This window comes from Brassica napus, chromosome A7 (assembly GCF_020379485.1).
Source record: "Brassica napus cultivar Da-Ae chromosome A7, Da-Ae, whole genome shotgun sequence".
NCBI classification, from domain to species: domain Eukaryota; kingdom Viridiplantae; phylum Streptophyta; class Magnoliopsida; order Brassicales; family Brassicaceae; genus Brassica; species Brassica napus.
The window spans coordinates 16866596-16889877 of NC_063440.1; the positions used below are offsets into that span (position 1 = coordinate 16866596).

Sequence of the window (23282 nt, forward strand, 5' to 3'; positions counted from 1 at the left end):
AGTTGGAATTAAGGGGGTGAATGTTGGATAATTCCAAGCTTGTGGAAACTTAACATATTATTAGATGTTTAATATGTTAAGATAAACACAATAAGGAAACCTAGAAATAGGAAAAGGAAGTTTCTATTTAGGTTAGGTTTGTGTTTTCCATATCCCACATGTTAAAGGGAATTGTCTTTCATATAAATATAGGTCTAATGGAGAGGTGTTCCATATGATCTAAGTGAAACATATTGAGAGCTTTAGTTTTGAGTAGTTTCTAAAGCTAATAAGAAAAGTTGTTCTTATAACTCTTTGTGTTTCTAAGAGATTTGATTTTTTTCTCTGTTTCATCATTCCAAGTTGGAAATAGTATTTTATGTTTTGAATGAAAGTTATGTTTATCGAAAATATCATTTTTTTCATGACTTTTTAAAACAAATATACATAGGTTTTATCCATTTAAGTTTTGAAACCAAAGAGTAAAAACGATGCTAGCCTCTTGTGGCGAGACACATTTGAAAGCCTGTTTGGCTCTTTCGTAGTAGCTATGTTTTTATAGTTCGAATTCAAGAGCAATCAATTTTGTACTCATTTGTTAATGGCTTTTGTGATTGATTCTGGTGTATGTTGTTTGAAGTGCAATTAATCTAGTGATCGTAAAGTGACAATAACTCAACTTAAGAATTTACATTTTTGGGTTCATTGCTGGACTTAACAGTGTTGCACTCCTAAAAGAGTGAACTGTTTTACACCCAAAAAAAAACAGAGGGAATTGTGGTAGGTGTTCTGAAGTTCATAGCAGTTCTATAGGCTAATAATATTATTAATGAATTTTGTAAAAAAAAAAAAATACTATTAGTGAATAAACTTGCCTAAAAGGAAATGCAAATTGTCTTTATTAGTTATATACTTTTATTTTTAAAATATAAATATATATCATTAAAAACTATTCCGTGAAAGGATTCGATATAGAGCGAGTTCTGGCACACCAGAAACACAAGACACACAAGAGACACATAACGAGCTAGGTTACAAAGAAAACAATCGAAAACAACACCAAACATGCAAATCTATGGCAGAAAATAAGAAAGCGAGTGCAGGAAAGAAAACATAGAAGCTTAGCTTCCAACTCTGATGTGGACGCCGGTGGTTTACACCTTCGATTAACCGCTAACTCACAACAGTTAGGGTGTCCAAGGCTAGCTGATAGCTCCGTCTACGGTGTATCTTCAGAGGAACCACCACCAGAGGTGTCCCACGGCCACATACGCCGAGACCCTAAAGGATCTGGTTCTCGACACCCTAAACGCATTCTCTGCTATTGGTCACCGTCATCTCAAAGTCCGAACTTGACGCACATCTCCACCATCAGTTCTATCAATGCGGAAATCCATGCCGGAGAAGACATGATAGCTAGAGAACCGTCATCCCCGAGATTTATCGGCCGTCAACGGATTTTCACTCAACTAGCGGATCCGTCGGCATCTCCATTGTCTTCTAACGAAGAACAACACCACCAAAGCTGCAAATCACCAGAGCACTGAAGCTTTCATAGAGAGTCTTCGCTTCAGAAACCTGACCACGACTGAGAAGAGATGGGCCTCCAAGATGCCACACACACAACTATGCCGTCAAGTTGCTCAGAGATCCAACTCTCCACGCTACCGCCTCACCGAAAAACTCGCCGCTACTCCAGCGAGGCCTCACATCTAACACTGAAAGGTTCAAAATCTCATCAACTCAGAGAAGCACACATATCGAAAGCAGGAGATATTAGTGCGGAAAACAAAGTATAAAAACGGAAGGGAGACTGGCAGCGAAAAAGAGAGCCACCGACCGCCTAAAATTTCAGATATAGAGTTTGTATTTAAGTGAGAGGAGAGAGATAAAAAATATATTTCACTTGACACTTGTTAGTATATATACTTATATTACATACTAATATACTATCAATTGACGTTTCACCAGCTATATATTACATACTATCAATTAACATTTCACCAGCTATACTATTATAGTCACATACAATCAACTATAGAAACATGTTTATTAATTTTGTCGTTATTAAGTAGTTTAATGCACAAAAACACAAAGAGTATATATGGAGATAGTTATTCAATGAATCGTTTTCTAATTATTTACTTTATAAGTCCGTATTTCAAAAAAGGATAAATAATAACGGATAATTTGATTTTGTTTCTTTATTTCTAATGTTTTTCAAAATAAACGTAATTGGTTTATTTGGATTCACTATTACACAAATTTGTGTTTACACTAAGAACAAGATCTTACGTACATTAAATACACAATTAAGTATTATCTTGAATTTGCATTCTTCAACGACTTTTCCAGTATTATAAATGTTATCTTTCACAAGCGTTTAACTGCGTGAGAGAACATGTATACCAATTTGGATTATTTGTTATGGAAAAAGAACGAAATTTAAGATCCAGAACTAGATAAAAATCATTATCCATAGGTTATTTGGTATTTATAGAAAATTTGTGACGACTAACTGTTCCAAAGAATTCAAAGGATCCACTTGAGTTGATTAGGCATGTAGAAAGTAAATGCTAGGCATGGTTTGACATTAACTCAAAAACCTCAAAATGAGACTCAAACAGTATAAAAATATAGTAATAATTTATACGTCATTATTAAAGTAAATATATTCAAATATGACATTAAATAAGATAATAATAATATAAAAATATTTTAACAAATTTTAAAATATTATAATTCTATTTTTATAATTATACATTTTTATTACTAAAAAATCTTCAACAATTTCTAATTTTTTTGAAAAATTATAAATTTTTAATCGTAATATCATTAGTTTATTTTGTATATGTATAAAATTTTAGAAATACGGTTTAGTTTTAATTTTTAATAATTATATAATTTTATATCAATTTTTTTTTAATTTTATACAAGTTGAGTTAATACATTTTAACAAAAAGAAATACATAGAAAAATCTATCTAAGATTATAATTTTAAACATATATATATTCTTAAATATAATTTATAAACAAAACTATTTATTTTTTCTTAATTTTATGTTTAATTAAATCATAAAATTTATTGATGTACATGGTGTAAGAATACACTTAGTGTTATATATTATATGAGTAGATTGACGAAAATAGCCTTATTTTGTTGGAAGGAAAACATGTGTAATTTGGTTTTCTCTCAACTCTCATCTCTCAATCTTGATTTTGTTTTATAAATTGTTAATAAAAATTTCAGCACATCTCTATTTACTGATTTAGTTACCTTTAATCTTTATGACATAATTTATATAAGCAATTTATTTTATTTAAAATATTATTTACATTTTTCACATATGTTATAATTTGTCTTTTTAAACAGATATATATTTCAAAAAATAAAAAGATGAATCAATAGTTTGTCATATACTATACTATATTTTTTGAATTATACAAATATAATGGATATGAGGATTCATGTTAATAGTAATAGTTAAATACATTTAATATTAATTGACTAGTTTAGATTTTATAAAGACAAAATTACAAGGTTCTAGATCTAATGCAAAAATAGGTTCATTTCTAATATATTGTAAGTATTATAATATACCAATTCTAATTTATAAAAACAGTATAGTATGTTATTTCCTTCTTCTTCCTCTCGCTTCTTTCCCCCTCCGCCTTCCTCCTCCTCTTCTTCCATCTCCTTCTCTTTCCTCCCCTTCTCATCATCTTTTTCTGTATCCTTTTTTGCCCTCTCCTGCTCATCGTCCTCCCTCTTCTTTTTCCTCCTCAACCTCCTTCCTTCTCCTCATACGCTTTCTTCTCTCTTCCTTTGCTCTATTGCTTCCTCTTATTTCTCCTCCTCATTTCTTCTGTCTCTTTCTCCTCTCCTACTTTTTTCTCCTCTTCCTATTTTTCTTCCATCCTCTTCACTCCTCCTCTTTCCTCTTCATGTTCATTGATATATCAATGCTATAAATATAAATTATTTATTTTATTCTATTATTGTTTAACATACTATTCTATTTTATAAATTTTTATATAAAATGTCTATGTTAAATTCAAAAGAATGGAATGTGTGTCATCTTATTTCAATACGTGTTCACGATCACTTGCGCAAAAAGTTAACAAAAATTCTGTTTTTCTGGCCAAATATCACATCTTACCGTGTAAATAATACATTGTCACTTTCTACATTTCTTTTCTCAATATGTATATTTATGAAATTAACCCTATAAATATAACTTAAGCTCGAGCATCAACCAAACCTTTCATCCGACATCTCTCTCCCTCTCTCTCTTTTTTCTTTCAGAACAATAGATTCGAGGATTAGTCTTTGTTCAGTGCTAACGTACGCATACATATGTTTCCGTTGCCTTTGTTTTTTATAATTAAGACTCGGTTTTTGATTTTGGTTTTGTGAGGTGGCTATCTTCTTCGTTCATATTCTTCTTCTTACGTAGTAATTAACAGCTTTATAAAAATCCTTACAAGCATGTAAATTAACGTCCCAGATCCATTTTCTTCTCCTTAATTATAAAAAAGATTTTAATCGATAGATAAGTTTTCATTCATTTGTGTCTCTGGTTTTAATTTGTGTTTGGTGAAACTAGTACTGGCAAAACTTGAAGCAACAAGTGTAAACCCAAATTTATAAACGTCAAATCATGTAAAATTCGTCTCTATTAAATTTATCTTCCTCCTACAAAAAAAAAAACAAAAAAAGTATTTTCTTCAAAATAAAATAAATAAAAAAACTACCCGAAAAGGTTAGGATGTCTCCGCCGGAGGCTGAAATGGGTGCGGTGGCGGTGACCGCTCCGCCGAAGCCAGGAACCCCGAGAGGACCGTTGATCACGGGGATGAGAGTTGATTCAGTGTCGTTCGATCATCGGAAACCGATACCTCCATGCAAATGCTTGCCGATGATGGGAAACCCTTGGGGTCAACACGACACGTGCTTCACCGATATTCCCTCTCCTGGTGTCTCCCTTACTCGCAAGGTACGTGACTCTCTTTTTTTCTTTTTAAGGAAAATATACCAATATTTTGTTCTGATTATGTGAAAACCTTTTTTTGTGTGAAAACCTTTTTTGTGTGAAAACCTTGGAATACACTATGGATAAATAATGAATAATTAGGTCATTTGGTAAAAGATAATATTGAGATCGAGACATTATTAATTAATACAAATCTATGTAATATAGGTATACTGACGAAGTCACAATTCGATCTTGCATTTATGTGTTGAATAGTTTTCGTAAGTTCTTTATCAAAAAAGAAAAAAATTCGTAACCTCTGAAAATTAAAATTCTAGTTACCAAAACCTATTTTTTAACCTTGAAAGTACATAATTTTCATGCAGAAGATTTGTGAATAAAGTTGGTACATAGAATATTCGGTAACATAGATATTGCCAATTTGTCTGCAATTTTATTTGCGTCCTTTTTAAATTTTTGTAAGCTCCTGAAAACATCAATTATATGCAGCAAAGTGTAGGATTTTCCCGTTGAGGATGTCAATAATTTTCTTGCAATCATTTTCGATTAATACCATACCGGTTTAACCTTTTAACCTATTATTTATATTGAAAACATCATACGGGGTTACGTCACACTAGGAGTGGACTATAAATTTACTAGTGTTTGGGTCCGTACTGCGTACGGATAAAGAATTTTCTAAATTAAAATATAATAACATTACATTTTCAGGTTAACAGTGTACTAATCTAATCACCTGTTTACTCATTTCGTTTAGAAACATTTTCAAAACATGCAAACAGTCTATAAACCTTCAATAAATTTAATTTTTTTGATTGACAAAGCAATAAAAGATGATTTGTAAATAGCCAGTTTTTCTACAGTAGAGTGAATCTATTTATTTTTACCTTATTTGCAAACACTGCTTTGATTTTCCTGTTTTTTCTTTGAAGAAATAAACATTAAAACACCAGTATATATAAGTGACATCTTCTATCTAAATCACGCTAAACGAATGAAATGATATTTGATTCAAGCAAAATAGAAAAACGAACATAAATAGATAGTCACAAACCTGTATTGATTTTCGTTGATGCATTGAAAAACAGAGATACTTTTTATCGAGAATATGAAACATGGAGAAGAAAGGGAAAGGCAAATAGAAAAAGAATAAGTTATTGAGGATGATACCATTTAATTTATATTCCCCTTAGTCGTTCATAGACACCTTAAATGGTAAGAAAACTCGAATTTTTATGGATCTTTTTACGATTAATCTTTAGATCTAGAAAGTTTTGTAAAAAAAAAAACTTTGCGTCATTGGAAGTTATATATGATGTGAAAGTGGTAGTAGTGATGAGAGACAATTTAAGGATCTAAAAAAACAAACGAAAAAGATCTTTTTTTTTGTTAAAACCATTTTTCTTGCATTTAATTTTTTGATTGGATCTGTTTATAACAAAATATCATATGTTCGAGCTTGATTGGTGATGTACCTAAATTAGTTGATAAAAAAATTATATAGAAAAACAGTTTAAAGTGGTGAAATTAATTTTGAACGTGAATGAGATCATTTGAGAAAATATAGGACTGATGTCGCTATTGCTGTGATAATATTGGCCAAGCTTTGGTTGTACATCTTGTTGCTCTCTCTCTCTGTTTTTTATTGTTTTTTTTCCAACAAAACAAAAGACCGGCTCTGACTATGTTTTCTCAATAAAACAAAGACCGGCTCTGACTATAGTACATACTAGTTGTCTTGGATTAAGGGTCTGGCTGTTTTTTTTTTGCTACCATCTACTAGTGTAGTTTTTGCAGTTGTTTAATGATTATCCAAGTTTTACGACAATCACAAAAATACTGTAATTTGTTTCAAACGGTTCTAAACTTCTTAAAATCAAAAATTGATTATTGCTAGTATTTGCGGTTGCGGATGGATAAATAAATATAAAAATATTTTAATTTTAAAGTATATATATATATATATATATATATATATATATACACATTTTACATTTTAATATATATATATATATATATAAACATTCTAATATAAATCTTTGAAGCAAATCTTATTAACATGATAACTTTCATTTAAACTACAAAAATAAATAAATAATGTAATATTGTTATTAATTTTATTTAATAATTATTATTACAATTAATCATAATAGTATGTTTTTGATTATTTTATAATGCTATAATTTGTTAATTTTGATAATTTTTTATTAAACCGCTGCAATATCTCATAATTAAAGAGTCACAAATATTTTATAAACGCACCAATTTTTAACTGTTTTACCAGTCATACAAATCGTTTATTACCATTAGAAACCACAATCACCCACGTTCATCCCTCACCCAACTGCAACCGGACCAGTCAGGAGCAAAACGAATAAACGATATAGAATAACAATCTTCATTCTCATGAAAACACTTATTTTCCTTGTTACACAGAAAACGTCTATGATCTATCCCTTTAACGGTCTTACCTATGTTCCCTCTGGTCACTTGATGATGGCTAATTTGTACCTGTGTGTGTGTTACAGCTCGGGGCCGAGTTCGTGGGAACATTCATCTTGATATTCACCGCGACAGCCGGTCCAATCGTGAACCAGAAATACGACGGAGCTGAAACCCTAATCGGTAACGCAGCATGCGCAGGACTCGCAGTGATGATCATAATTCTCTCAACTGGTCACATATCAGGGGCTCACTTAAATCCATCAATGACCATAGCATTCGCAGCTCTAAGACACTTTCCTTGGGCCCAAGTACCTGCTTACATAGCGGCCCAAGTCTCAGCTTCCATTTGCGCTTCATTCGCACTCAAAGCAGTTTTCCATCCTTTCATGTCAGGAGGTGTGACTGTTCCTTCTGTTAGTGTTGGACAAGCCTTTGCTCTTGAGTTTATCATCAGTTTCATTCTCCTCTTTGTTATTACTGCCGTTGCCACCGATACCCGTGCCGTAAGTCTCTTTCTCTTCTCGATTCTATATATGGACAAACATATTATATATTCTTAACACTTGCACCAAAAGGAAAAAAAAACATATTATAATTATATTTTTTTCAAGTAATTATTACAATTATTCTTAAAATTTCATTTTTGGTTTAAAACGAACGAAGGAATGTATCCGCAACTCTTTTTTACTAATGTCCTTTTGTTTTTTGTCTCTACAAGACTACAAGACTACAAATTACAAAATCTTTTACTAAAACCAGTGTTGTAAAAAAAATTTTGAGCAGCCAAGCACTACATAATGGAAAATAGTTTTTAAACCGTCTAAAAATTAGAATATTAATATAATATAAAATTCTCATGTTATCAATTATAGTTTTAAATATGTTCTGTTTTAAATTTTTATGATAATAAAATATTATAAAATTAATATTTATATATTATAGTATATTAAATTGTACAATATTTTATCCTCTAGATAGTAAAATAGGACTCTGATTGAACGTTTTACTAGATTTTGACCCGCGCTTTGAAAGCGCGGGTTTATTATTATTATTTTTTCAGTTGACAAATATTTAGTAAATGTCATATTTTCCTATATTTGTGTTTTATTTTATAAAAGACTTAAAAATTTTATCTTTATTTATCGATTTCATTTTAAATGACTATTTATGTTAAAAAAAAATAAACTTTATTTTTTAATGAATTAAGTTGGTATAACTCTGATAAATTAATTTTATTATGGGATTAATATTTTAATTAAAAAATTATATACTTTTAATAAAGATTTATACTTTTCGATAAAAAAATTCAATTATTTTTATGAATGCTTAAATTATATTAAGAAAAGAAAAAATAATAATTAAGAATAGTTGAAAAAAAATTATTTGAACTTGGACTCAATGGCCCAAAGGAAAAAAAAAGGTGAGAATTGAATCTGATTTTTTAATAGGCCCAAATGGCCCAAGAGAGATTTGATTTGGGCTGGATCCAAAAATAATGACCCAATATAGATTTGTTATTAATATTACTTAATTGCCCTTAATGAAACATGCAATGTTAGTGAAGGAAACATGCCCCTAAGGTAATTATGACAATAGGATCCTGCTTTAATAGTATAGATATGTTGTGTTGGGTCATCAATTGCCCACCGCTTAGCGGTTTCTTGACTATTTACGAACAACATTCAAAGCCGTGGTTATATTTATAAGAAACAAAATATTATAATAGGAGACGGTCTCTGACCATTAGCTGCCAAGATGAAAATTGTGTATCCAACTTATATCTATGTTGTAAAAAATCACATTTAAACAAAAAAAAAAAGTCCGATTTCTAGACACATCCTAGAAAACCTTGTAGGAAAAAAGATTATTATCTTGAGCGAAAAAAAAAAGAATATTACCGGAGCCCTCGCTTAAGTTTAATTAGAACACTAGAGATTGACCCGCACGTCCGTGCGGGTGTTAATTTTTACACTTTTATAAATTATTTGTTATTTTATCATTAGTGTTATATATTTAAGATGTGTCGTCGTATAACTAATTGTATTCAAAATATTTGGATTGAATCGGGTAATAAGATTATTTTTGGTACAAATATACACTCTTTTCAGATACATTGGTTAATTAAATATTTTTATATTTCTACACATCAAAATCAAAATCATTCAGACCCGAGAGGATCCAACTCAAGCATCATACATAAATTTATAATATCCAAGTGGCGCCTAATTTAAAAATCCAAAAAAATTAATCCCGAAAGAAACAACTTGTACCTCAATGAGTATCCGAATGTCCATACTTAACTGATTTTGCAAATAGATTAAAAAGGAAACTCTTTCTATATATTTGGCAAAAATAAGAAAAATAGAAAGAATTTTTTATTTAATAAAATAGTTATATGAAGTGAAACATTAAGTGATAATAAATGTAATACTTTTTAATTATTTTGATTTAAATTATTATCTTGTTCATATAAACTATGCCTTTGAATTATGTGTTTTGCTATGTAATTTTTCACCAATTGGAACTAAGACAAAAGAAAGTTTTAGTAAAACATATTAAACCAAACTATTAACCATATGCAAAACTCGGTTATCTTACATTTTTATTTTTTTTTATAATTGCACAAAGTTAATATTGATTAACTAATAAATAAAAATCTACATTATTACTTTTACGGTAAATATAATTAATGATGTGATATATTGTTAAAGTAATATAATTAATGAAATTACTAAAATAAAACTATACTTATATTTTTATACATTAATATTTGTTTTTCATAATTAGTGTTTTATATTTTAGATATGTCGTAATATAACTAATTGTATTCAAAAGATCCGGATCGAATCAGATAATATGGTTATTTTTGGTACAAATATCCAAACCCGTTTCAAATACATTGGTTATTTAGATATTTTAGGGTCATATACATCAGAACCAAACTCATCCAGACTCAAAAGGATTCAACTCAAAACCTACACATAAATTTATAATATTCAAGGAGTGAGTAATTTTAAAACAAAATAAAACGATACCCGAAAGGAACGACTCGTACCTAAGTGGATATTTAGTGTTCATGCCTAACTGATTTTATAAACTAATATAAATGATATTTTTTATGTGTTTTGCTAAATTAAGTGAAACTAAAAGAGTTTTTTTTATTTAGTAAGCAATTATATTGAGTGAAAAATTAAGTGACAATGAATGTAATTCATTTTTATTATTTTGATTTAAGTTATGATTTTATTCACTAAACATGTTTTTGAATTATGTTTTTGGCTACGTAATTTTTCACTGATTGAAAAAAAAAATGTTATAGTAAAACAAATTAAAACAAACGCTTAACCTTATACAAAACTCAGTTATTTTACTTTTTTGATTTTATAATTGACACAAAACTAATATTGATTAACTACTAAATAAAATCTACACTATTATTATTATGGTAATATAATTAATGATGTGAAATATTGTTAAGACAATATAATTAATATGAGTGAAATATGGAAATACAATTAATGTAGTACTGCTATCTTCGTTTCCAAACAATTTTCAGTTATAGTACTATTCATGTTTCCAAACATTACTAAAGTGTACTTCAGTTTTAATAATATAGATGTAAACGTAATCATTAACTAAAATAGAATTGAAATCGATATATGCCTATTTATATTAGACAGTGATCGTCATTTAAGTAGCTAATTCCAATTGTATTCTCTTTTCTTGATTGGGTTTGATGCGTAGGTTGGAGAATTGGCCGGTATAGCTGTTGGAGCAACTGTCATGCTCAACAATCTTGTCGCAGGGTAAGTCTAAATCAAAGGAACTTAAGCTTCATGTTTTCCAGAATCATGGAACCCAAATGTTTTTTTTGTAACTTTTAAACCAAAATGTTTCTTAAACATTTGAAAATTTTATAGGCCATCGAGTGGTGCATCTATGAATCCCGTTAGGACTCTAGGACCAGCCCTTGCATCAGGAAACTATAGGTCACTTTGGGTTTATATGGTAGCTCCTACACTTGGTGCCATATCTGGAGCAGCCGTCTACACAGGTGTCAAGCTTAACGATAACGTGTCGGATCCCCCACGCCAGGTTAGAAGCTTCCGCCGTTAAGTGAGAGACTTGTCCACAAGTCTTCTGCTTGTTACTGTTACTGTATAATTTATGATAATGTAATGATATGAAAAGCTTTGGAAGCTTGTGTGAAGAATAAAAGGCGATGAAAAAAAAGAAAAGAATAAAAGGCGATGTGACTACAAGTCCACGCTCTATGTGTGCATAGCATCGGTTTGTCAATTGCGAACTCGTCTCGTCATTGTTAAATTGTGTCTTGTGTGATAATACACTTTGTTTGGTGTGGGTTTCTCCATTGGTTTGATGTTGTATATAGTTACAGCATCGATTGATGATGTCAGATATTTTGCAAAGTATCGATCTAGACGCAAAAGCGTGAATGAAAACTAAGAATATTTTTGGAATTTGTGAGAATATAAACATCGAAAGTTTAATTGGCATAAAAATAATATATAAAAGGTTAAATCATTCTATTTATCACCGGTTAATTTTAAGTTCGAATGACCATGTCCCTTTATATATTTTTCATAACCCAGTTAAATTTTGAATGTTTAAGCTTATATTCTCACAGGAAGCATGTTTGTTTATTTTCAAATGTTGGGTGAACGCTCGTCTAATACGAGAAATGAATATAACTGAACCTTTATCAAATGGAGAAATGTAAATCTTAGAAGGATAAATTTATATTAAATAAATATTACAATTATTTCAAACACAACAAAAAAATCTAAAATCATATTTTCTGCAAAATCACATTTGTACAACTGAAAATTTTTTTTATCAAAAATGTAATATTGCTTTGTACACCTCTAAAATTTTAGGTTTTCTGTCAAAAATTTTAAATTTATATTCTTCAAAACCATAAATTCATATTTTATGTCAAACATGCAAAATCATGGTTTACCATCATAACTATAAAACATTTTTTGCCAATACCACAAAGTTGTATTTTCTACCAAATTTTCTAAATCATTTATAATCACATTACATAGCTAAAATTACAAAATCATATTTTCGCCGGAAAAATAAAGTCATATTTTGGCAAAATTATAAATTACATTTTTACCAGAATTTCAAAACATTTTATAAAAACATTAAATATATTTTCTTTCCAAATAAAAAAAATTCATTTTCTTTTCAAAGCCTCAAAATCGTATTTCTTTGTTAAAAATGTAACATCACATTTTCCAGCTACAACCACGAAGAACCTTTTTGCTAACCGAAAAACCCGAACCGGTCCTGAACCAAACTTTTATATAATTCAAATGAGGCTGATTTTGATAAACCCGAAAAACCAAGACATAATTGGACAAAACCGAAACTCGATTGGGACCCCGAATGCCGAGGCCTAAAACTTTTAATGTCAAGTAATGAAGTTGTTATTAGGTGGAACTTCTGAAGTAAAACTATAAAATTAAAATTTCTGATATTGGTTAGGTTCAAGTTAGTCACTGTTCCGACGGCGTTGTCTGTTTCCGGCGAAAATTCACTGAAGACACGCATCAAGCCATCAACCCTTCTTGCTCAATGGAGACGACGTGGAAAACAAGATGTCTCTTTTTTGTTCATCAAATCCTCTGTATTTGGGTTTAGAATGAGTTAAATAAATACTGTCATGCTGGGTTTTAAGTTTGATGTCCAATTGTGTATGCTTTGGCCTTTAATAATATAAAAAGAAAAAAAGAAAAAAAAACTGGTATCGAGAGCGAGACCGCTGGGAACTAACTAAGCCCTAAGATTCTCAACTGCCGATTCGTCATTGACACAAATCTCAGATCTTATTTTGGCGCTAATGGAGTTTTCCTTACAAGACGACGACTTTGGCGGCGATTTCTCCGCTTCTAACGCCTCCAGAGCTGCTTCAGGTCTCACTCACATTACTCGATTCCAGTAGAATCGTTTATCTAATTGTTCTTCCGTATCATGTTGCAGGCAGCAAAAGAAGTTTCGGTGATCTTGAAGACGATGAAGATGACATCTTCGGATCCAAAAAGGTAATCACAACAACATTTAAAACGTTTTGGATTCTTCATATAGTTACTGAATGTATATATTGCCTCGTGATTCTTGAGCTTTGATAATCAAAAGTCGTGGCCTTTCTCTGTAAAAAGTGAACACAGTATCAGTTTCTCTGGTTATTACTTGATTGGATCACCCGTTTTCTTTCTCGCTGTCTCATTTCCAAACACTATATAGCTCAGTTTGCATTATAAAATATGCTGTTTATGATGACTATTCAGGTTCGTACGAAAGCTGAGGAAGCTGCCCCTGGTGTTGCAACTGGCATGATCCTGTCACTCCGAGAGAGGTTTCTTTTATCCTCAATTTTTGTTTAAAGAAAGGAGATAATGTTTAGTAGTCTTAACCTTCACTTTTGCACTATCTCTTTGGCAGTCTTCAGAACTGTAAAGATGATCTTGCTTCATCTCAGGTTTTGCTGTTGATGATCTCTATTATATTCTATTTATTTCTATACTGTTTCTTTTTTCACGATATCACTTTTTTTTTGTATCTAACAATCATCATCTTTACGGTCAGAATGAGCTTGAATCAGCAAAAGCAGAGATCCTCAAATGGAAATCAGCGTTTCAGAACGAGTCTTTCATACCTGCTGGAAAATCTCCTGGTTAGCCTTCTCCATGCAACCGTTTGTATATGTGACATTTTCTAATGAATCCGCTTTTTCTTTTTTTTTTCTTTCAGAGCCTAGATTTTTGATTGACTACATCCAAAATCTAAAATCTTCTGAGAGATCTTTGAAAGAACAGGTTGGTATTGAGTAATAAAGATGTGTGTATTTATCAGTTGTAGGTTCTTATGGTTTATTTCACATTTCAGTTGGAAATTGCAAAGAGAAAAGAAGCTTCATACATTGTACAATATGCGAAACGGGAACAGGAAATGGCAGAGTTGAAGGTAAAACCTCAAGGAAACTCATTTTGCCTATTCACATGCTTTCGTGTCTGATTCCTTCATTGCCTGTTTCATGTTTTTGTCATAAGACGTCACTAAATAGTCTCTTGGATTTTTTGTATTTCTAGTCTGCTGTTCGTGATTTGAAATCTCAGCTCAAGCCGGCGTCAATGCAGGTAATACATTTCTCCCAAATGTTTATTGTGAACTTTTTTTCTTGGCATCTAATTGTGTGGTTAAACTATTCTGATTTAAACTATGTATTAGGCGAGGAGGCTGTTACTGGATCCAGCAATTCATGAAGAATTTTCACGTTTGAAGGTGTGTGCACCTACTCTTTTTTCTGCCGTCCATTACTATCGACCCTTAGAAGAATGTATTAGGTCGTAACTTAAATCCATAGACAGTTCCAAACTACACAAAGTTTTATTTGAGTTATGAAAGACCACAAAGATGGCTCCTCATGTATCTTGTTTATGTTGCACGACAGAATCTAGTTGAGGAAAAAGACAAGAAGGTCAAGGAACTACAGGATAGTCTTACAGCATTTACTTTTACCCCTCTGAGTTTAAAGGGCAAGATGCTTATGGAAAAGTGCAAAACCCTGCAAGAGGAAAACGAGGAGATTGGACACCAAGCTGCTGAAGGAAAGGTAATAAAGCTTGTTCTGTTCTAGTTCTTTCATTCTGGAAACTTTTTTGGAAAGCGTGAGAAAAGATTGATGGTTTCCTATGTATACTGTGATGGTAGATTCATGAACTAGCAATGAAGCTATCGATGCAGAAGTCTCAGAACGCAGAACTTAGAAAGCAATTTGAAGGTAAGTTATATGTTGATATTAGGTTGAGCAAAGATTTTGTACATACGGGGTTTGGATTGAGCGTTTGTTTTTTCTTGTGTGTGGGGAATTGCAGGACTGTACAAACACATGGAAGAACTAACTAACGATGTTGAGAGATCAAACGAAACGGTGTTGATCCTTTGTCTTTATCCTCTTAATTGGTTTTGTTGGAAATTGGATTTTGAAGAGACAAAGCTTATGATGGTGATGATGATGATTCTGCAGGTGATAATACTGCAAGATAAATTGGAAGAGAAAGACAAGGAGCTAGAGAGAGTAAAGAAAGGGATGGAGGTTGTTGTGTCTGATGTTGCTGAAAAGAAAGATGATGGTGAAGATAAAGATCCAAACTACTCGGCTCTCCAAACGATGTTCACTTCTATACAATCTGAGAGATAATTGCAATTGTATTCATTCACGCTCTTATATTGTTCAAAGAGTTTTCTGATAAATGCATGAAAACATTAGTTTCCATTAGGAGGCTTTCTACCCTTTATTTTTCCGATTTTTCATTGATAGCCCGAAGGCAAATAAGATGCACACAATCCAGCCTTGCAAAGATGTAGAGTTTTTTCAAGTGTAACAAAGGGTCTCTCATAGAATTGTCAAACCCCAAATGTTCAAGTACAATGCTACACTAGTGTACACATTAGGCTTTCTTTCTGACTCGCAAGACACATTTGCTTCACAGCAACCCAAATTGCTGCTCAAATACACTACTACTAAGCTAAAAGAGATTGATCACTACGCACAACTCAAGAAAACCAAATAATACAGTAGTAATAGTAGCTAACGATGATGGTGTGATGTGAAGTCAACTGGCCACACATGAACAAAGCCGTGCCTGTTTCCTGTATATATCTCATTGCGTTCTTCATCATAGAATAGAGCAGTTATGTCTTCCAAAGCTTCAGCCACAGCGTTTCTTGTTTGCTTTGAGTTATTCCCCAAAGAACTGCTACTGCTCTCATCTTCTTTTGGTGGTGCACTGCTCAGCTACATATTACTCCAGTCCTTTCAATACACAATGTTTCTTCCAAATGTTCGATATATCAGTACACATGAAAAATAAAATTATTTTACAATCTACGCATCCTGTTGACTGTTAGAAATAATAGGCAGCGAGCAGTTGAATTCTTCAATGATTCTATATATTCTTTAAGGTAATTTTTAACCAATTTTTAAGTCTTTTTCGATATATCATTTTATAGAATGGTTTAAAAAATCTGAAATTTGGAAAAATGATTGTTGCTTCTCCTTTTCTCTTATGTTCTTTAAAATAATGTGCAACTATACATTTATACTTATAATTATCCATCTATATTATATTTGTATTATAATTTTTTCATGCGAAACATGGGATCAATACTAGTACTTAAATGGATCCTAAACTATTTTATCAAAAACTGATTTAGACTTGAATAGAAAACTGAAGTAGTATACAAAAGTTTATGAAATATAAATATATATCCCTTCTATTTTATAAAAAATATCATATAATATTTTTTCACGTATATTAAAATATCATTAATTTTTTCTATTTTTAAACAAAATATTTTTTTCTATTTTTAAACAAAATATTTTTCTAATTAATACATTAAAGGTTAAAATTGAGTTTTAGTTGAAATTCTGAATTAAAATATAAAATGATATTCTCTGTGAAACAAAAATAAACTCTAATACAAAATTGATGAATTAGTAAAAGTCAGGCAAATCTTGTCATTTATTCTAGGTTTAAACCATTTGTACTAAATCTTGGAAATCAGTAACAAAGTGGCACAACATTGGTGATGTCTTCTTAGACACTTTAATGTTCATATATATCAAGCTATTAATTTTTTTTTGACAACATGAGGCTATTACATTCAATATGGAGAAGTGAAACACCCTGCGACTCCATTGGCCTAGAAGTCCTTATCTTGTAATAAACTCTATAAATTAACATTCGATAAATTTTTAAACATTATAAATTAATAAATTTCTTCAGTTTCAAGTTTGCTGGTTCAAAATATGATATACATCAATAAGATAATAATGTTTTTATAAAAATTATATGTAAATATATGGTTCCATTGAAATTATAAATTAATAATTTATATGTATATATACATTTTATATATGTACAAACAAACTATTATATTGTTGTTTTGACTTTAAAATGGAATTATCTTTATATAATTTTAAAACTTAATATATTTTGATGAGATTTAGTAAATTATATCTAAAACCAAATTTAAAATATTTAAAATATATTTTATATACACCAAATAATATAATAAAATAATATGAATATCGAATTTAAAAAATTTAATTAATGTAGATACACAAGAATTAATATTTTTTTATTTAAAAAAAAAAAATATATATATATATATTTAAGATAGAAAATTATAAAAATATTTTTTATAAATTAATAATTTTGTAATTTTATAAATAAATAAAATTTAATCGTTTCAACGTTATTAATTTATAGAGTTTTTACTGTATTCGAATAATCTAACCTGTAAATGAAGGAATTGGCCCAGACAAAGACGGTCGATTTATTCATTGAACATAATGTAAACTAGTACACGAAATGAGCAAAAGCGACAGAACCCTAATACCAAGCCATGTGATTACCATGATTTCTATCTTTTTATTATTTTATCATCTCCATTCTTCCTCCAATTATAGTTGTAAGAATTCAATTAATGCACTCGTTGAAAAACAAAAATAGTAATACTAATAAATAGAATGATACACGTTTTTTTTTTTTTTTTTTTTTTTTTTGGTAAGAATGTAAAAATATTATTACCAGATTTTCAATTTTGACAGAAATACAGAGAAAACAAGAAGCAGAAGAATTGAAATGCATCTAAACATAAGCTCTACCTAGTCAAAAACAGGGACAAACACCACAAGAGAACCGCTAACCAAACGACTTGACAAAATCGGAACAGACCACTTGCCGCAAAAGGAGGAACCCAGTGAATTCGAGAGTCAGAACCCGGTAGAATTTGGGATACCCGATGATCCGCTCTTTAGGATATGGTTCAACCAAGAACAGCTCGTAGACGACCTCCTAAGCTGCAGCCAACCCAGCCAGACAGTGAAACCCGAGGCGAAGAACACCCGCAAGACAAGGCCGAGACATTATTCAGGAAGGAAGAACCGCCGAGAAGCGCCACACCACCGCACCTGAAACAAAGCAAACGGATACCAACCGCACCACTCCACGAATAGAGCAGTCAGGAGCAAGCCCTAGATCGAACTCCTGAAGCAGGCTGGAACCGCACGCGCCGCCACTAAGACCGAGGACCCAGGATGACAAAGCCACGTTTTCTCACGTAGTTATTTAATTAATCAATGCATTATGCATATCACCGCTGCTCAACATATAACCAACCTTGGCATTCTGGCATTGACCACATGCATTACCATTCCCTTCATTCGAACTCTATTAATCGATTAGTTTTATAAGTATCAATGAGATTTCTAGAAAGTCTATTGAAAACCTTCACACCATTTATTAATTTATTGCCGTAAGTAAGCAAATGATTTAAATATAAAGGCCGTGGCAAATGTAGAAATATTTTATTCCAAAAATTGGTATAAATACGTGTAACAAGTAGTCTTCTTTTGGAAGAACAAATAATAAGAAAATAAACAAAAAACAGCTCAGAGAACTACAAAGGCGTAGAGAGAGAGAACGGCTTCACAATGAACTCGGATGATAAAAAGGAGAAGGCAGGAGCACCCATGTTAGCAGCAGAAGCACCAAAGTCAAACGCTGACATGGAAACGCAGTCTCCTAACGGCGGCGGTCGAAAACGCAACCGCAAAATCTATATCTGCGTCAGTCTCCTCATCCTCCTCCTCATCTTTATAGTTCTCCTCGTCTTAGGCCTTACTCTTTTCAAACCCAAAAACCCAACCGCCACCGTCGACTCCGTCGTCGTGGAACGGCTTCGAACTTCCGTCGACGTCCTCAACCTCAAGGCCAACCTAAACCTAACGCTCCAAGCCCATCTCGCCTTGAAGAACCCAAACCGCGTCGGTTTCAGCTTCGGCTCCACGTCGGCGTTGCTTAACTACAAAGGCCAGTTGGTCGGCGAGGCGCCGCTCCCGGCGAACAAAGTCGGGCCGCAGAAAACGCTGCATATGAACGTAACGCTGACGTTAATGGCGGATAGACTACTATCCGAGTCGCAAGTTTTCAGTGACGTCATGTCTGGTTCCATCCCGGTCAACGCTTTTGTCAAGGTCGCGGGGAAAGTAAGCGTGTTCAACATGTTCAAGATTAAAGTGAAGTCGTCTGCTTCCTGCGATGTGACCATCTCTGTTTCGAGTCGCAACGTTACGAGTCAGCATTGTAAGTATTCAACCAAGCTGTAGTTTCCTTAATCTATAGTTCTATACTTTTCTTAATCTATAGGTCCCATGTATTATTTGCTATAGAACAAATAAAAACAAAAGGCATTTGCCTTTTTCTCATTTTCATATAGTCAATGTTCAGATTAATCAGATCTCAAATTATGCAGCACAGAAGCAGTAAGTAACACGTTGAGTCATTACCAATCAATGTGTCAACGTAACATATGTCTATGTTCTTAACTTTTTTCATGTGAGAAAAAGTCCAAGAACAGCAAATTATCTGATTAATGCCATAATAATAATACATAATAAATTTGTCATGACCAAGCTTAAACGTTACCCCAAACGGTGCCTTGCTGCATGGTTTCTTGTATCAGCACCGTTCTTCTAATCCTTACTTTATCATTGCCTTGACCTTGGCATTGAAACTCGAGAATTCGGATCCAATCTGCAGCTTTACAAGGCATCGGCTCGAGTATTGATGTTCAGCTCAGTTTCACAATTAAGTCGGCCAGGTTCTTGTGAAGAATCGCAAGTCGCATACCGGGGAGAAGCAAGTGGGTGATGTCCATCTACCTTCGGGTGCTTTCCCGACAAAAGGTTCATCGATTCTCCCCTGTCGGCTTACTCTCCACTCTCCAGACCGATACGTTTTGTTGTTGATTTAAGTGACATCGTACAAGATCTACTGTGCGGAAAGAGTTGTGTTGGAAACAAATCCAAAGATCCCATGAAAAGTCAAAGTTGATAGGAATCTTCAAGAAATACTTTGTAGCTATTTGGATATATAGCGAGATCAACCTGGACTTTCCTTCCATGAAAGTTCAGAATCAAGAATGTGAATGAGCACCAAGCAGTGAACTATCCTAGACTGTGTTCTCCATTGTTTGTCCTTAACTTTATCCTTCTTTTAAATCCACTTGAAAATCTTTTTAAAACTCATTTTTCATTACATCTCACTTGAAAACTTGTAACAAAGATGTAAATAACGAACCCGACACCTATTCTAGACCCTTTCCTATCAATTTTTAACCAGAAAATTCACAGTAACCGTCTCCTCACATCCAAACTCTTTAATCATACAATATGAGAACGAAACCACATTTACCAAGAAGTCTATCAATTACAAAGCGAAAAGTCAAGCAATTACGCAATAACGAAAAGGGACAACACAACCTCTCTTAAACAAGCTCAATATACGCCATAGGAGCATTATCACCTCTCCTTGGAAGAGTTCTAATGATCCTCGTATACCCTCCATTCCTCTCCCCGTACCTATCCGGAACCTCAGCGAACAATGCGTGAACAATCTGCTTCTCGTAGATGTACCCCAGAGCTTGCCTTCTCTTATGCAGAGACCCGTCTTTAGCGAGAGTAATCATCTTATCAACAAACTTCCTCATCGCACTGGCTCTAGCTCGAGTCGTCTTGATTCTCCCATGCTTCAAGAGCTGCGTCGTGAGTCCACGTAAGAGAGCTTTCCGCTGGTCAGGTGGTCTGTTCAGCTTCGGGACTCTCCTCCCGTGTCTCATGGCGTATACGCGACCACCACCGTCGATGATTTTGAATCCACTCTCGAAGCTTTTCCAGTCTGCGTTTAGAAGAAAAAAACGTTTTGGAGATTCAAACGATTGAAGCGGTTTTATCGAATCTCTGAAGGGAGGGGAGGTTACCTGGGAGTCCGGTTGAGATGAGAGGGTTGACCGGAGAGAGACCGGAGAAAGATGGGAGGAGTGGTGAAGGAGCTGAGACGGGGAGGCGAAGAGTGAGTGGACGGCGGGAAGTTGAGGAAGGCAAACGGCACGAGGGAAGAGCTGATCTGAGAGAAGACATGCTCCAAACTCTAGTGACGGAGTCTGTAGGTGTGGCCATTGCCATTGGAATCGCCATTACAGGCAGTGTGATTCTTGCAAAGATTGGAGGAGTAGAAACTAGAAAGGATAAGATAGTGGAGGACTGTGTTTATCAGACATTGTTATGGGCCTCAATGGGCCCAAAACCGATAATATTTGCATTTGAGATTATAATTTGTTTGGGCTATGTAATGTAATATTTTTACAATATGTTTATATTTTGTATTAACTTTATAATTTAATTTTTTTAATAAGCCATATATTTACATATAATTTTTAGAAAATTATTATCTTATTAATTTATCTAATTATTTTGTATTTTTACCAGTTAAATATGTACATTTATCATAATTATTTTGTATTTTTACCAGTTAAATATGTACATTTATCATAATTATTTTGTATTTTTACCAGTTAAATATGTACATTTATCATAATTATTTTGTATTTTTACCAGTTTAATATGTAAATTTATAAAATATTAATTTATAGATAAACATAATTTTTTTGGCATTAAAATATGAGAAAAAGACCAAAATAGCACTAAATCAAGTTTTTGTTCCCAAACTAGCGCTCAAGGCCAAAAGTCACAAAAATAACACTCAAGGGGTGGAGTTTAGGGTTTAGAATTTAGGGTTTAGGGTTTAGAATTTAGGTTTTAGGGTTTAGAGTTGAGAAGTGAGGTTTTGGGGATAAGATTTCAAATTTTGAAAAATAAAAAAATTTAAATTTTTCAAAAGATAAAATGCTATTTTGGTCATTTTAGTTTTTGAGTGCTATTTTTGTGATATAAACTTAGAAATGTGCTATTTTGGAGATTTGTCCTAAAAATATATAAGTTCTATATTTTAAATAGAAAAAAACTAGTATAGAAGTAAATATAGAAATACTCTAATGGTACCGATTGCATTAGAGGCGCATGCCACGAATTATTGTTTACTTAACACATCCAATTCTCCAAATGCAAATTTTTTGTAAACCTACCTATTACTCTCTCCGAAATTAGATTTTAGAATTAAAATTTTAGGTTTAAAAATATGAAAAGAAATTTTTTTAAAAATTTTATCAACACTAAACATATTTTTATCAAGATTAATTTAATTTCTTCCATGTTCAATGATATTATTTCTGACTTTTAACCTAATATCAGATTTGCCCAATATATATAGTGTGGGGATAATAAAAAAAAGTCTTTATGAAATTGATTCCATATATCCGCTTTATAAACGAGAAAGGGCAATTGTCAATAATAGCATATTTTGAAGTTTATGTCTCAAAAATAGCATTAGAAGGAGAAAGTCACAAAAATGACATTCATTAAAGGGTAAAATATCCCTAATACCCTTGGTTTAAAATTAAATAAACAAACAAAAAAAATAAAAATAAAAAAAGATTTTTTTTTTATAGTTTCAGATTATATGTTTTCAGATTAGAAATTTTTATAATTTTTTTTTTGAAATTTATTTTTGAATTTTTTTTTTTTCAAATTTTTTTTTTATAATTTAAAAATACTTTTTGAAACTGTTTTTAAAATTTTATTTTTTTATTTTAGTATTTATTTTTTTTTAAATTTTAAATCCTAATTCCAAAACCCCACCCCTAACTCTAAACCCTAAAGTTTGGATTAATTAACCCAAGAGGTATAAGTGTATATTTACCTCTTTAATGAAACCTATTTTTGTGACTTTGAGCCTTGAGTGCTACTTTGGAAACAAAAACTTGGTTTGGTGCTATCCTAGTCTTTTTCTCAACGAGAAACATGGAGACTGACTTTGTGTCTCTTTTTCCCATGTGATCTTTGCCCTACTTAACATTAAAGATAGCTTG

The 23282-nt window shown here is 32.0% G+C and overlaps 4 protein-coding genes across 4 annotated transcripts; 3 read left to right on the forward strand and 1 right to left on the reverse strand.

Annotated features, from left to right (window-relative positions):
- The first annotated feature begins 3421 nt into the window (after nt 1-3421).
- On the forward strand, nt 3422-11890 carry LOC106357013 (probable aquaporin NIP5-1). Its single transcript, XM_013796706.3, has 4 exons — nt 3422-4976; nt 7502-7921; nt 11163-11224; nt 11339-11890. The coding sequence occupies exons 1-4, from the start codon at nt 4749-4751 to the stop codon at nt 11532-11534; spliced, it is 906 nt and encodes a 301-aa protein (XP_013652160.1). The 5' UTR covers nt 3422-4748; the 3' UTR covers nt 11535-11890.
- A 1005-nt stretch (nt 11891-12895) lies between these two features.
- On the forward strand, nt 12896-15794 carry LOC106353682 (FKBP12-interacting protein of 37 kDa). The gene is made up of 13 exons (XM_013793469.3): nt 12896-13360; nt 13428-13489; nt 13736-13803; nt 13890-13926; nt 14034-14121; nt 14199-14263; nt 14334-14411; nt 14537-14584; nt 14676-14729; nt 14899-15060; nt 15159-15228; nt 15323-15378; nt 15475-15794. Exons 1-13 carry the CDS (start codon nt 13288-13290, stop codon nt 15646-15648), a joined length of 1035 nt encoding a protein of 344 aa, XP_013648923.3. The 5' UTR covers nt 12896-13287; the 3' UTR covers nt 15649-15794.
- A 3022-nt stretch (nt 15795-18816) lies between these two features.
- Nucleotides 18817-19962, forward strand: LOC106357014. The gene has a single exon (XM_013796707.3). It carries the CDS (start codon nt 18949-18951, stop codon nt 19621-19623), a length of 675 nt encoding a protein of 224 aa, XP_013652161.2. The 5' UTR covers nt 18817-18948; the 3' UTR covers nt 19624-19962.
- Nucleotides 19963-20689: 727 nt separating this feature from the next.
- Nucleotides 20690-21563, reverse strand: LOC106353683 (50S ribosomal protein L17, chloroplastic). Its single transcript, XM_013793470.3, has 2 exons — nt 21276-21563; nt 20690-21193 (listed from the first exon to the last, which is right to left on the reverse strand). The coding sequence occupies exons 1-2, from the start codon at nt 21490-21492 to the stop codon at nt 20784-20786; spliced, it is 627 nt and encodes a 208-aa protein (XP_013648924.1). The 5' UTR covers nt 21493-21563; the 3' UTR covers nt 20690-20783.
- Nucleotides 21564-23282: the final 1719 nt, after the last annotated feature.

Bases quoted from the DNA above. Each gene is read 5' to 3' on its own strand.
- LOC106357013 (XM_013796706.3), top strand. From the start codon at position 4,749: ATGTCTCCGCCGGAGGCTGAAATGGGTGCGGTGGCGGTGACCGCTCCG. The intron at 4,977-7,501 runs GTACGTGACTCT...TGTGTGTTACAG, and splicing joins GTGTCTCCCTTACTCGCAAG to CTCGGGGCCGAGTTCGTGGG. The intron at 11,225-11,338 runs GTAAGTCTAAAT...AAAATTTTATAG, and splicing joins CTCAACAATCTTGTCGCAGG to GCCATCGAGTGGTGCATCTA.
- LOC106353682 (XM_013793469.3), top strand. From the start codon at position 13,288: ATGGAGTTTTCCTTACAAGACGACGACTTTGGCGGCGATTTCTCCGCT. The intron at 14,264-14,333 runs GTTGGTATTGAG...TTCACATTTCAG, and splicing joins AGAGATCTTTGAAAGAACAG to TTGGAAATTGCAAAGAGAAA. The intron at 15,379-15,474 runs GTGTTGATCCTT...ATGATTCTGCAG, and splicing joins TTGAGAGATCAAACGAAACG to GTGATAATACTGCAAGATAA.
- LOC106357014 (XM_013796707.3), top strand. From the start codon at position 18,949: ATGAACTCGGATGATAAAAAGGAGAAGGCAGGAGCACCCATGTTAGCA.
- LOC106353683 (XM_013793470.3), bottom strand. From the start codon at position 21,492: ATGGCGATTCCAATGGCAATGGCCACACCTACAGACTCCGTCACTAGA. The intron at 21,194-21,275 runs GTAACCTCCCCT...TTCTAAACGCAG, and splicing joins CATCTCAACCGGACTCCCAG to ACTGGAAAAGCTTCGAGAGT.